General features: G+C 57.8%; 2 protein-coding genes across 4 annotated transcripts; both read right to left on the bottom strand.

Moving 5' to 3' along the window:
* Positions 1-477: 477 nt before the first annotated feature.
* Positions 478-4,872, bottom strand: KLK10 (kallikrein related peptidase 10). 2 transcript variants are annotated; one of them, XM_058529967.1, is made up of 6 exons: positions 4,814-4,872; positions 4,213-4,311; positions 2,965-3,163; positions 2,075-2,349; positions 1,686-1,819; positions 478-1,151 (listed from the first exon to the last, which is right to left on the bottom strand). In XM_058529967.1, the coding sequence occupies exons 2-6, from the start codon at positions 4,301-4,303 to the stop codon at positions 999-1,001; spliced, it is 852 nt and encodes a 283-aa protein (XP_058385950.1). In that variant the 5' UTR covers positions 4,304-4,311; positions 4,814-4,872; the 3' UTR covers positions 478-998. The 2 variants fall into 2 exon arrangements, with proteins under 2 accessions (XP_058385950.1, XP_058385949.1); XM_058529966.1 differs by having other exon boundaries at positions 4,771-4,864.
* A 1,058-nt stretch (positions 4,873-5,930) lies between these two features.
* KLK11 (kallikrein related peptidase 11) lies at positions 5,931-10,131 on the bottom strand. Of its 2 annotated transcripts, XM_058529981.1 has the most exons (6): positions 10,008-10,131; positions 9,138-9,212; positions 8,526-8,682; positions 7,890-8,155; positions 7,219-7,355; positions 5,931-6,798 (listed from the first exon to the last, which is right to left on the bottom strand). In XM_058529981.1, the coding sequence occupies exons 2-6, from the start codon at positions 9,175-9,177 to the stop codon at positions 6,646-6,648; spliced, it is 753 nt and encodes a 250-aa protein (XP_058385964.1). In that variant the 5' UTR covers positions 9,178-9,212; positions 10,008-10,131; the 3' UTR covers positions 5,931-6,645. The 2 variants fall into 2 exon arrangements, with proteins under 2 accessions (XP_058385964.1, XP_058385963.1); XM_058529980.1 differs by lacking the exon at positions 5,931-6,798 and having other exon boundaries at positions 7,315-8,155.
* Between the last annotated feature and the right edge of the window lie 584 nt (positions 10,132-10,715).

Below are 10,715 nucleotides of genomic sequence, written 5' to 3' on the forward strand. Positions count from 1 at the left end.
TGTTGGATTGGGGAATGAGAATGGGGATGTGGCGGAGCTGGGACTGCAGCTTGCGGTAGTTGAGGCGATGGAGATGCATCTGACAAACAAACTAAAAAATTTCCCCTAAATTTCAGAGGGCTTTTCTTCATGAACTTAGCAACAGAGGTGGGGAGTGTTCCTCTGGTCTTAGAGGCTGGGATGGAGGCAGGGTGAGGTCCCTTGGGTTCCAGGGGCCCCAGGAAGGCAGAGAAGGTACCAGATGATTCAGAGCCAGCCCAGCTCTGGGACAGGAAGAACTGGTGTTGGGCGGACTCAGACATGGGAAATGGTGGGAGGTAAGAAGGAAGTGCTTAAGGGGTACTTCATGGAACTTCAGAGGAGGGTGGAGACTGTGATTCTCCCATCAGCCCTGAGGGATGGAGACAGAGATGGTGTTGGGGGGTTGGGATTGGGGGCTACCCCTATGCTTTTCTTCCCAGGACAGAGTCACACACGTTCTCACCAGGACTTGTTCACAGATCATGGCAACAGGTAACGTTTAGTGAGAGCTCACCACCCACTGTGTTAACACTTTACGATAATTACCGCCGTGACCTGCGCACACACACATGATATCATAGTCTCCTCACAACACGTCTGTGAGGTAGGCGCTTCGTTATCTCCATTTTCCAGGTGAGGAAACCCAGGCCCAGAGAGGGTATTTGGTTTGCCCAAAGTCACACAGCAGGGAGTGGTAGAGGAAGCCAGGTTGGATGACTGACAAATTCTCTCAGAGACTAAGTGACTACAGGCTTCCTCGTTTCTCTGGAACAAAACGTTGCCAACACTTTCTGCCCTGCAGCTTCAACGCTGGCAGAGAACAGCAGAGGGCAGGGTGGGGGATGGGGAAGCAGAGAGACGTCAGCAGGTGCGGATGGACGGCAGAGATCTGAGCGGGGCAGGGGCAGAGTCCAGCCAACTGCGTAGGAAGGAGGAAGGAAAGGAGCAGATGGCGAAGGAGCTGCAAGGCGTCTGGGTCAGTTGGAGCGTATGGTTTTCTCTATCCACGAGGCATATTTGCAGATCTGAGTGTAGACAGCTGGATGCTGAGCAGAGCCGCAGGGGTAAACGCCCCAGGAAAGGATGCCCTGCAGGGTCTCGTCGCAGACCAGAGGACCACCCGAGTCACTCTGGGGTGGGAAGAAGGAGAGAGCAAGTAAATACATCAATACGAGGGCTGCCACTTGGAGATCTGGGGTAGTGATGAGGAAGGTAGGGGTTGGGCACGGTTGGGATAAAGATGAGGTTGGGGTTGGGTTGGAATCAGGTATGGGGGATTGGGGGGGGGGATGGAGTGGGACTTGGGGTTGTGGGCGTTGGCTCAGGGGATAAGAGTGGAGATGTGGTGGAGATGGGATCATAGGTAAGGAGAGGGAGATGGATCTAAAGATAGGGGTGGAATAGGGGTTTAGGAATGGGATAGGAAGGGAATTAGGGCTGGGGATGGGCTTGGGAATAGAGTTGGGGAGAAAGTTTGGCATGAGAAGATGGACCCAAGGAGGTAGCATTGCACATGCGGTTGGAGTTGGGATAGGGATGGGGTCGTGTTGGACACGGGGATGACGTTGGGTTGTGGGTGGCTATGGGGTTGGGGACTTCTGTTTTCCCATAACCTCCCTACACTCGCCTCCACGAGTCAGAGACCCTCCCTGGCCAGTCCCTACCTGGCAGGGGTCCTGGCCCCGCTCCAGTCCTGCACATATCATGTTGCTGGTGACCACGCCAGGGTAGAAGACCTCACACTCTTTAGGGCTCAGGATAGTGACCCTGGAGCAGCTCAGGCCCTTGTTGTACTTCACTGATGGGAGAGAACACCAGGTAATTCTGGGGTCCAGCCCCCAATCCTCCAGGACCCAGGAGTCTGGATACCCAGACTGTTCCTGTCCCAGGCCCCAGGCCCCCAGCCCCTCCTCCCTCAGACCCAGGAGTCCAGGCCTCAAATCTCCTCCCTCAGACCCAGGAGTCCAGGCCCCCAACCTCCTCCCTCAGACCCAGGAGTCTGGTCCCCAGCCTCCTTCCCCGAGATGCAGGCCTCAGGGCCCCCAGTTCTTGCCTCTTCGGGCGGCCGTGGTGCCCCAGCCAGCGGCCTGGCACTGGTCTCCAGGCTGGGCACAGCGGTAGGGCAGGCGTAGGGTCTGGATGCGAGACCCCAGCACAGCGGGCCTGGCCAGCTTCAGCAGCATGAGGTCGTGCTCATCCGTTCGCCCTGGCAGGAGGGGGCCCGAGCCCTGGTGGTACTTGGGGTGGATGATGGAGCGAGTGGTCCGGCGGAGCTGCTCGCCCTGGAGAAGCAGCAAGTGGTCATCTCCCACTCGAGCCCACAGTGGCCTGAGGAAGGAAGAGCCACATGAAGGCAAAGCCTTTGTAGGGACTAGGTCTGGATTCTGAGTCTCAGGGATGGAGGGTACAGGTAGCAGGATGGGGCCTGGACTCCCGGGTCCGAGAGAGGAGGGGCTGGGGACCCTGACCCCCGGGTCTGGGGGAGGAATGGGTGGGGTAGAAGAGAACTGGGCATCTGAATTCTTGAGACACGGGAACAAGCAATCAGGTGTTTGGGTCCGGGAGTTCTGCCAGAATTGAGGGCTGGGGGTCTACCTGCTAAGCCTACCCCTTCATTCCTCCCCCAGTGGGGACTCATGAGGGGAACAATTTTTTTAGTTCTAAATTCCTAACCACACCAGACCGTGAGTTCTGTATCTTGCACACAACTACCTACACCCAAATGTAACCCAAGGAGAATCAGCTGAACAGGAGTGATGGATTGGCCCAGACACACATCTCCCCCTGGCGGCCACAGCACAACACTACCTTTCCTCCTACAGGAAGCCCTCCAGGACTGACCCCCATATCGAGCTAGGAGAGCTCCATACCCTCAAGTGCCCCAGCCCTTCCCGCACCCTGCCTCCCCCACCCCTCCGTGCGTCCCCAAGGAGCTCCCCCTACTTGTCGTTCCCGCAGTGCGCGGCCGTGAGCACCCAACTCTTGTCCACCAGGACGCCCGCGCAGTGGAACGAGAGGCCATTGAAGAGGGAGACCTGCCAGGGCTGCGAGCCGCGCGCGCAAGGGGCGCCGGAGGCCACGGGGCCGGAGGCCACGGGGTCCGAGCCCGTGTCGTTTACGGGGAGCAGCAATGCCTCCGCGGCTGGAGAAAGAAAGGGGGTGGCGATCAGAGCGGGCAAGGCAGGGTAAGCCCTGAGTTTGGGGTCCGGGCGGGGCTTTGGGGGCGCAGCCGGAACCGCGGCGAGGGCGTGGAAATGGGGGGGTCCTGCAAGAATCGAATGGGAGTGTGCGGCGAAGAACCAGCGTGAAAGGGGAAGGAGGCGAGTACGGGGCGGAGCAGAGTGAGGAGACCGGACAGGGTGGGTCTGGAGGGGCAGGGACAGAAGGCGGCGCGAAGAGAGACGATATAGCACGCGGCGGGGCGACAAGGAGGCGGGGCTAGAACGCGGCGGGGCTGCGAGGGGCGTGGCTAGAAGGGGCGGGGCTAGAACTCAGCGGGGCGGCGGGGCTTCAAGGGGCAGGGCTAGAAGGCAGAGGGCAGCAGGGGGCGGGGCTGAAAGGGGCGGGGCTAGAACGCAGAGAGCAGCAGGGGGCTGGGCTGCAAGGGGCGGGGCTAGAACGCAGTGGGGGGAGGCAGGGGCGAGGCTTCAAGGGGCGGGGCTAGAACTCAGAGGGCAGCAGGGGGCAGGGCTTCAAGGGGCGGGGCTAGGACGCAGCGAGGCATCAAGGGGCGGGGCTAGAACGCAGAGGGCAGCAGGGGCGGGGCTTCAAGGGGCGGGGCTAGGACGCAGGGGCGGCAGGGGCGGGGCTGCAAGGGGCGGGGCTAGAAGGCGGTGCAGAGTGAGAGTCAAGATGCACGGGTCTAGAAAAGTGAGCGAGGGCAAGAAGCGATAAGGCAAGACTTGGGACAAAACAGGGCGGAGTAAGAAGGGGCCAGGAGAGAATGGGTGGAGTAACGCGCGGGGAAAGGACGCCGAGGGGAGAAAGGGGGAGTAAGACTCCAGGTGGAGTGAAGGGGGCGGGGCCTGGAGGGGGCGGGGCAGACTTGGGGTTGGGGGGCTGCTCCGGATCGCTGGGTGGGTGCTGGGTTGCCAGCGGGTGCAGAAGTGCGCGAGGGTAGGTGATAAGAGCGCACTCTCCCATCGCCCCGGGTCCCCGGCGCCTCCTGCCCAGCCCTGCTCCCCGCCTCACCCCAGAGTTGCGCCGTCAGCAGCGGCAGCAGCAGCTTTGCCAGGGCCCGGGCGCCCGAGGTGGCGGAGAGGTGGAGGTGCGGGGATCTCATGGCCTAGGCTGGGGGGCCGGGGAAGCTTCAAAACACATGCCCTGTCAGAGACCCCCACCCCGCCGCTCCCGTCCGCCCAGCCTGGACCACCCCAGCCTGCGGGGACACGTTTAACCTGGGGCCAACAATCGCAGGGGCGGACGGGCGGGCGATTCGGGCCGGATCAGCCAAAATGGGTGCAATTATTCTAATGACGCCCGTGGTGACGTCCTCCTGCCCTCCCTACGCCCAAGGGGAGCGCTCTCCTGGCGGTGCTGTCCTGGCTCCTAGCCTGCCAGTGCGTGGGGTTTCGCCCTCCTTCGGGCGGTGGCGTGGGGGTCCGAGGTGGGGTGGGGGTCCGAGGCTCAGAGGCGTGTCCCGTAGATAGGGAAACCGCGGCTCAAACAGGGCTCCCGCCTGCGACCTGAGGGGCTCCACCCTTGCTCTCGAGACCCGCCCCAACCAGGGTGAGGTGCATCCCCCCTCACCTGGGAGTCGCCGAGGGGAAGAAAGCAGGAGACCCAGAAGTACCTCTGCCCTGCCGCGTGGGCCGCCGGAATCCTCTGCCAAGGACCCCTGGCCAGGCCTTCCCTTTTAACCCCGAGAGAGTTCCGGAAACTTCTCCACCTTCCCCCGAGGGCCTCACCCCCTCCCTTTCTCTCTCCCTAATTATGCCGTGGGTGGGGCTGGCACCCAACCTGGGCCCCAGATTCCTGCTCTGGGAGGGGCCCCCGGAATATAGGCTTCTCCCAGTGTCGGAAACACCCTTTTTGGAGGTGGATTCCATGGGGATTCCCCAGGTCCCCTGTTTCAAGAAGTCTTCCCAGACGGGGAGAGAGGATGCCTCATCCTCAGGTAGCCTAGGGGTCGCGAGGGAATAGTGTTGGAATAGGCGATGTGACCGAGAGAGTGGAAAATAAACAGGGAAGTGCATACCTAGAGTGACATAGTGAGAAAAGCCAGAAGGCTGACAGGAAGAGGGAGTCAGATAAGACAGATTGAAGGAAGAGTGGGAGTGACAGGGACTGAGACACACAGAAACAGGGAGACAGAATGGGAGGTAGCAAACCCAGAGAGCAAACCCAGCTCAGTGTGTCCCGGTGACTAGCCCCCCGTGTGTGTTGGGGGAGGCTCCGATCATGCCTATGCGTGGTCACTTCACATCCTCCCTGCCATCTGCGTGTCTCCAGGTGACACAGGCCCGTGAATCACAGGAGGCTGCAAGGGGCGTCAGCATCACCTGGGCCAACTCCCTCATTTCAAGTGAGGAATGGGAGGCTCAGAGAGGGCAGTGACTCACAGGAGATCACACAGCAAGCCCGACTAAAAACCGGAGGCCCCGGTTCCGGCTCTGGGTTCTCTTACTCCTCAGGCCAGCTACCTCCCCTGCAAAGCGAGCCGAACGTCAAAAGAGACCCCGAGTTCTGGACGATTTGTGGGGCATCTTCTCCAGTGGCTGTCCAGCTCAACACTGTCCAATTGAACTGTCTGCAATGGTGGAAATGCTGTCTATGTGCTATCCAACACGGCAGCCATCAATCCTGTGTGGCTGTAGCACATTTGGTATGTGGCAAGTGGAACTGAAGAATTACATTTCTGATTGTATGTAATTTTAATTTAAATAACGACATATGGTTAGTGGCTACCATATTGCCTAGCATAGGTCCTGATGAACCACCTATCACGGAGCCTGGAAAAAAACAATGACAGCTCTCTTTCTGTTAGATCTTAACTATCTGCAGACTGCCCGACTTACTGTGCTATCATACTTTTGCATGCACGATTTTACAGAGAAGGAAACTGAGGCTTAATCAAGGCAGTATTGCTCGGTACTTAAGAAATCACCTTGCTTCAGATTCCTTGCTCTTCTGCTTACTGGCTGTGTGACATGAGCAAGTGGCTTCGTTTTTCTGTGCCTCAGTTTCCTCGTCTGTAAAATGGGTATAATAACAGCACTGACCACATAAGGTTTTGTGACTATTGTTGGTTGCTACATTTAAAAGCCTTTGGACCAGGTTCTGGCATATGGGAAGCCCCCAAAAGATTCGTTCATTCAGTAAATATTTATTGAAACCTTGGTGAGTGCCAGGAACCATCGTTGGGGCTAGAGATACAACAGTGAACCAAAGAGCTGTTATCATTCCCAGAGTCACGAGTCAATACGAGGCAGGATGTGAAGCTAGGCTTCGCTAATTCCAAACCCCAAGTTGATTATTAAGCTACAGCATCTCTTGTAGTCAAGGAGATCCAGACAAAGTATATAAAGGGGTCCTGGCTTAGGCTGCTTTATTATAAACAGAATGAACAGGAACCACATCACCGAGTAGGGGTTGGCGGTGTTGGGCTGTGGTGAGCTGGTCCTGCTAATTTTTCTCCATAGTCTCCTGGATCCAGTTCAGATATTTGCAGACCTTTGTGTATACACCAGGCTTTCTGGCAACAGCACATGGATCCTGGCCCCAGGAGATAATGCCTTGAAGAGATCCATTACAGACCAGAGGGCCCCCAGAGTCACCCTGGGGATGGGGAGAGAGAGAACCAGTGAGAGAGGAGGGGAGGCCACCATGGGAGAGGAAGGGGTTGGGCATGGTGTTAGGGAGGGAGTGAGAATGGTGTTGGGTTTGGGATGGAGATTGAGGATGGGGTTGGCAATGGTATTAGGGATGAGGTTGGAGTTATGGGTGGGAACAAAGATGGGGTTAAGGATGAAAGTGGATTTGGGAATGGTTGAGTTTGGAAATAGGGGTGAGAAGGGGGATGGAACCAAGGATCATGTCGAGGTTAGAAATGGGAACTGGGGATGGAGATGGATTTGGGGTTGCAGGAGGAGATGGGGGTTAGGGCTGAGGATGAGACTGTGGGTGTAGATAAAGACACAATGAGGCTTGGAGATGGGAATGGGGATGTGGTTGGAGACCCAGGCCCTGCCCTCTGACCTGGCAGGAGTCCTTGCCCTCTTCTCGAACACTGGCACACACCATGGTGTCTGTGATGTTGCCGGGGTAGGCGTTCTCACATTCCTTGTGCTCGATGATGGTGATGTTGGCGCATCGCAAGGTATGAGGCAGGTGCACTGTGGAAATGGCATGAAGGGGTGTGGAAAATGAGAGCCCTGGTTCTCTTCCCTACACTGCAAAGCTTGCTTTGAACCCACAGACCTTGCTGTCCTTCTTGCTTGTAGCCAACTTGTCTTTCTACTTGTAACAACAGCAACAGTAATGCTATTGAGTAAATTCTTTATGCTAGTTGCTCTATATCCCTTATTTCTAATTCAGCTCTGGTAGGGAGATGTGATTGTTCTCATTTTATAGAGAAGAAAACCCAGGTTTAGAGAAAGGAAGCCATGTGTGTAAGGTCCTACGGCTACCAGGTTGTGGATCTGGGATGGCACACCATGTCTGTCTGACTGCAAGGCCCAAACTTTGTCTCCACCTCCCCCAGCGCTTACTTTTCCACTCTTCCTTTCGACTTATCCCACCACTGCCACCCCGAGGTAGCCCCCTATTTGTCACTACGACTCTCATCTTTGGCAGGTCCTCTGGTTCCCTATGATCTTCCACAATCGTGACCACCCTCCTTCCACCATGTTCCCCTCTAGAGACCCTACACTGGGGGCTGGACGTGGTGCCCCAGCCGGAAATGAGGCAGCGGGTGCCAGGAGTGACACAGCGTGACGATAGGGCGAGGGGTCGCACAGCCCAGGTGATGATGGCTGGTGACGCCATCTTCACCAGCATGATGTCATTGCGGTGGTCTTTGTTGGGGAGGCTGTTGTTGAAGTCTGGGTGGGGGAAGGACTCAGTGGCTATTCGGGTCTGCTCACAGCCATCCCGCTGCTGGAGGTTGTGCTCCCCCAGGTGAGCTATGTATCGGCTGAGGTGGGAGAGATGGTGGTCAGAGATGGAAGGGTAGGGAGAGGCAGGTGGTGGGGAGAGACACGGGGGGAGAGGTGAGTGCACCTGAGAGAAGGAAGGACCGTATCTCCACTTCCAACCTCTTCCCCATCTCCCACCAAAGCCCCTTTCCAAACCATATCCCAACCCCATACCCAACACCATCCCAGTTCCAACATCTTCCATCCCTCCATCTTCAATTACAACGCAATCTCCATCATCAATGCTAACGCCCCTCCCATCCATGCCCATCTCCGACCCCATACACATTCTCCCCACCCCCAAGCCCCCCTCCATCCATCTCTCCATTTCCAGCCCCCTCCCAGCCCCGCCCCAGCCCCCGCACCCACGGCTTGCGGCAGTGGGCTGCTGTCAGGAGCCATTTGGGAGCGATGAGCGTTGCCCCGCAGAGCAGCCGTGTCTTCTGGAACAGAGCCACCTGCCAGGGCTGGGAATGAGGAGAGCACTCATACCCTTTGATGATCCTGGTCTCTCCCCCTACACGCCCTGGAGGGGGTGAGGGCAAAAGAGGGGGCTCAGGCATGAGAGGACTCCCAGAAGTGGAGGTGGGGAGGAGAGAGAGGGTGGGTGGTCTGGGTCCCAGTCTGGTGTCCGGCTGGGACGCACTGTATGGACGTGCCAGGCGTTAAGTGATTGAAATCCTTCCATACTGGTTGGTCAGTAGCCACTGCTCTCAGCTCTTCGAGTGTCCCCCACACCACCCTAGCTTCCCTGGCCCCTCCCCTGGGACCTCCTTGGCCTCTCCCCGTTCTAGCATCTAAAGGGATTACATCTGGTCCAGCAAGGGGCATCCAGGACTCATTATGGCTCATATATTCATTCAGATGCCCTATGCGTTATTCTGTATTTTGACTATCAGCCCTCTCAATGTCCAGACAGAGGGTTAGGGATCCTAGAGATTCCAGAGGGAGGCCCCTGCCCTTCCCCATCTTCCACCGTACCTGTCACCAGAGCCAGCATGATTAATCGCAGAATCGTCATGGCCTGGAGGGGGGAAGGGCAGGCCCCAGGTTCTTCTGGGAACAGGGAGGGACAAGGAGCCAAATCACTTTATGGGGAGACTGGGGGCTGGTTCATGCCCTCTCCTCTCTCCCTTGCCTGCTTTGGCTTCCCCCAGGGAGAAACAACAGGGTTTGAGGAATCCCCTTGTTCTCACAGCACCCCAACCTCCAAACCTTTAAAATAAATTTTTGGTATGGAGGGTGGCCTTGGATCTCAGCTAGAAGCTTCCAGTAGCCAACAAGGATGTGGCAGCTGCTGAGAGGGACTTGGGCTGGGGCAAGTGGTAGACTGGCCTGTTTTAAGTCAGCCACGGGACCTCTGAGGTGCCTTCTAGAGAATGTTTTCCTTCTTGCCCACCTGAGACTTGGCCAGGCCCCAGCAGCTTGAGGAGGGAGATGAAGGGGACTGGCACCATTCAGCAACCACCCAGGGTGACATGGGCCCTTTGAGGGCTGCCTGGGGTGCAGTGAGGGCTCAGCCTGAGAGATTTCTGGACCCAACCCTGCTGACCCCCTACCTCTTTGAGGGATGGATGGACATAGCTGGGCGGGGCTTGTGAGGGGAAGGGCCAGTGCCCTCAGCTGACCTGGCCAGCAGGGGTGGGAGTGGAGGGCTGGATTCGGTGACCAAAGCTAGGGTCAGAGGTTACTGAGGTTGGAGGCAGCCCATTGGAGACCCAGAGACAGGCAGAGAGCCCCCACCCAAGCTGAGAAGGACAGAGTAGAGGCAGAAATGCCGCGGCAGAGGAGGCTTGGTGCCTTCGGAGTGCAGGCGTCCAGAGGGGACCTTCCCTTCCCTCCCGGACTCACGGGCTCTGGGGCTGGGGCTCTGGGGGCCGGCGCCGGTGGCAGTGCAGTAGGCTGGGTCGGAGAGCGAGGCACCAGACAGGCAGGAGTGGGGTGGCCCCGGGGCGGACCCAGGATGACTGCGCCTCCTAGCCCAGCCTTATCGCCCGGGGGCGGGGAGTGTGTGGGGACCGTCCCCAGGCCTGCTCTGGGCCTGGAGGAGGGGCTGCCTGCCCGGCCTGCCTCTGTCACCTCTCCAAGCCCCTCTTCTCTCTGCTTTTCTCCGTTTCTCCACACCTCTGTGTCCGTCCTTCTGTCTGTTTTCTTCCCTGCTGCTTGGAATCTGTCTCTCTTTATCTGTCGTTCGCTGCCTTTCTGTAATTCTTTGTGTGTCATTTTTCTTTTTCTGTCTCTCTCTGTGTCTCTGTACCCTTTTGTCTGTTTCTTTCTCTCTCTATCTGTTTTTCTCTCCCAGTCTTTCTCTGCATGTCTCTTCTAATTCTTTATATCTTTGTGTGTCTCTGTCTCTGCCTCCCTCGTCTCTCTCTCCCTCTGTCTCTAAATCCCTCTGCATCCACCTCATCTCCCAGGCTCTGTCTCCCCTCCTGTCTCTGCTCTCCCTCCCCACTGCCAGAGCCCAGGTGGGCCCCTTCTCCATTCCAAGAAGAGGGGGAAACTGGGGTGCTGAAGAGGTGGGGCTGCTGCTGGGCGGGCAGGCAGGCGGGCGAAGGG

Source organism: Diceros bicornis, chromosome 34 (assembly GCF_020826845.1).
Source record: "Diceros bicornis minor isolate mBicDic1 chromosome 34, mDicBic1.mat.cur, whole genome shotgun sequence".
Classification (NCBI taxonomy): Eukaryota; Metazoa; Chordata; class Mammalia; order Perissodactyla; family Rhinocerotidae; genus Diceros; species Diceros bicornis.

Coding starts and splice junctions, on each gene's coding strand:
- KLK10 (XM_058529967.1), bottom strand. CDS start 4,303: ATGAGATCCCCGCACCTCCACCTCTCCGCCACCTCGGGCGCCCGGGCC. Junction 3,164..4,212: donor GCTGACGGCGCAACTCTGGG/GTGAGGCGGGGA, acceptor TTCTTTCTCCAG/CCGCGGAGGCATTGCTGCTC. Junction 2,350..2,964: donor GCGCACTGCGGGAACGACAA/GTAGGGGGAGCT, acceptor TTCCTTCCTCAG/GCCACTGTGGGCTCGAGTGG.
- KLK11 (XM_058529980.1), bottom strand. CDS start 9,177: ATGACGATTCTGCGATTAATCATGCTGGCTCTGGTGACAG. Junction 8,683..9,137: donor CATGCTGGCTCTGGTGACAG/GTACGGTGGAAG, acceptor CACCCCCTCCAG/GGCGTGTAGGGGGAGAGACC. Junction 8,156..8,525: donor GCAGCCCACTGCCGCAAGCC/GTGGGTGCGGGG, acceptor CTCCCACCTCAG/CCGATACATAGCTCACCTGG.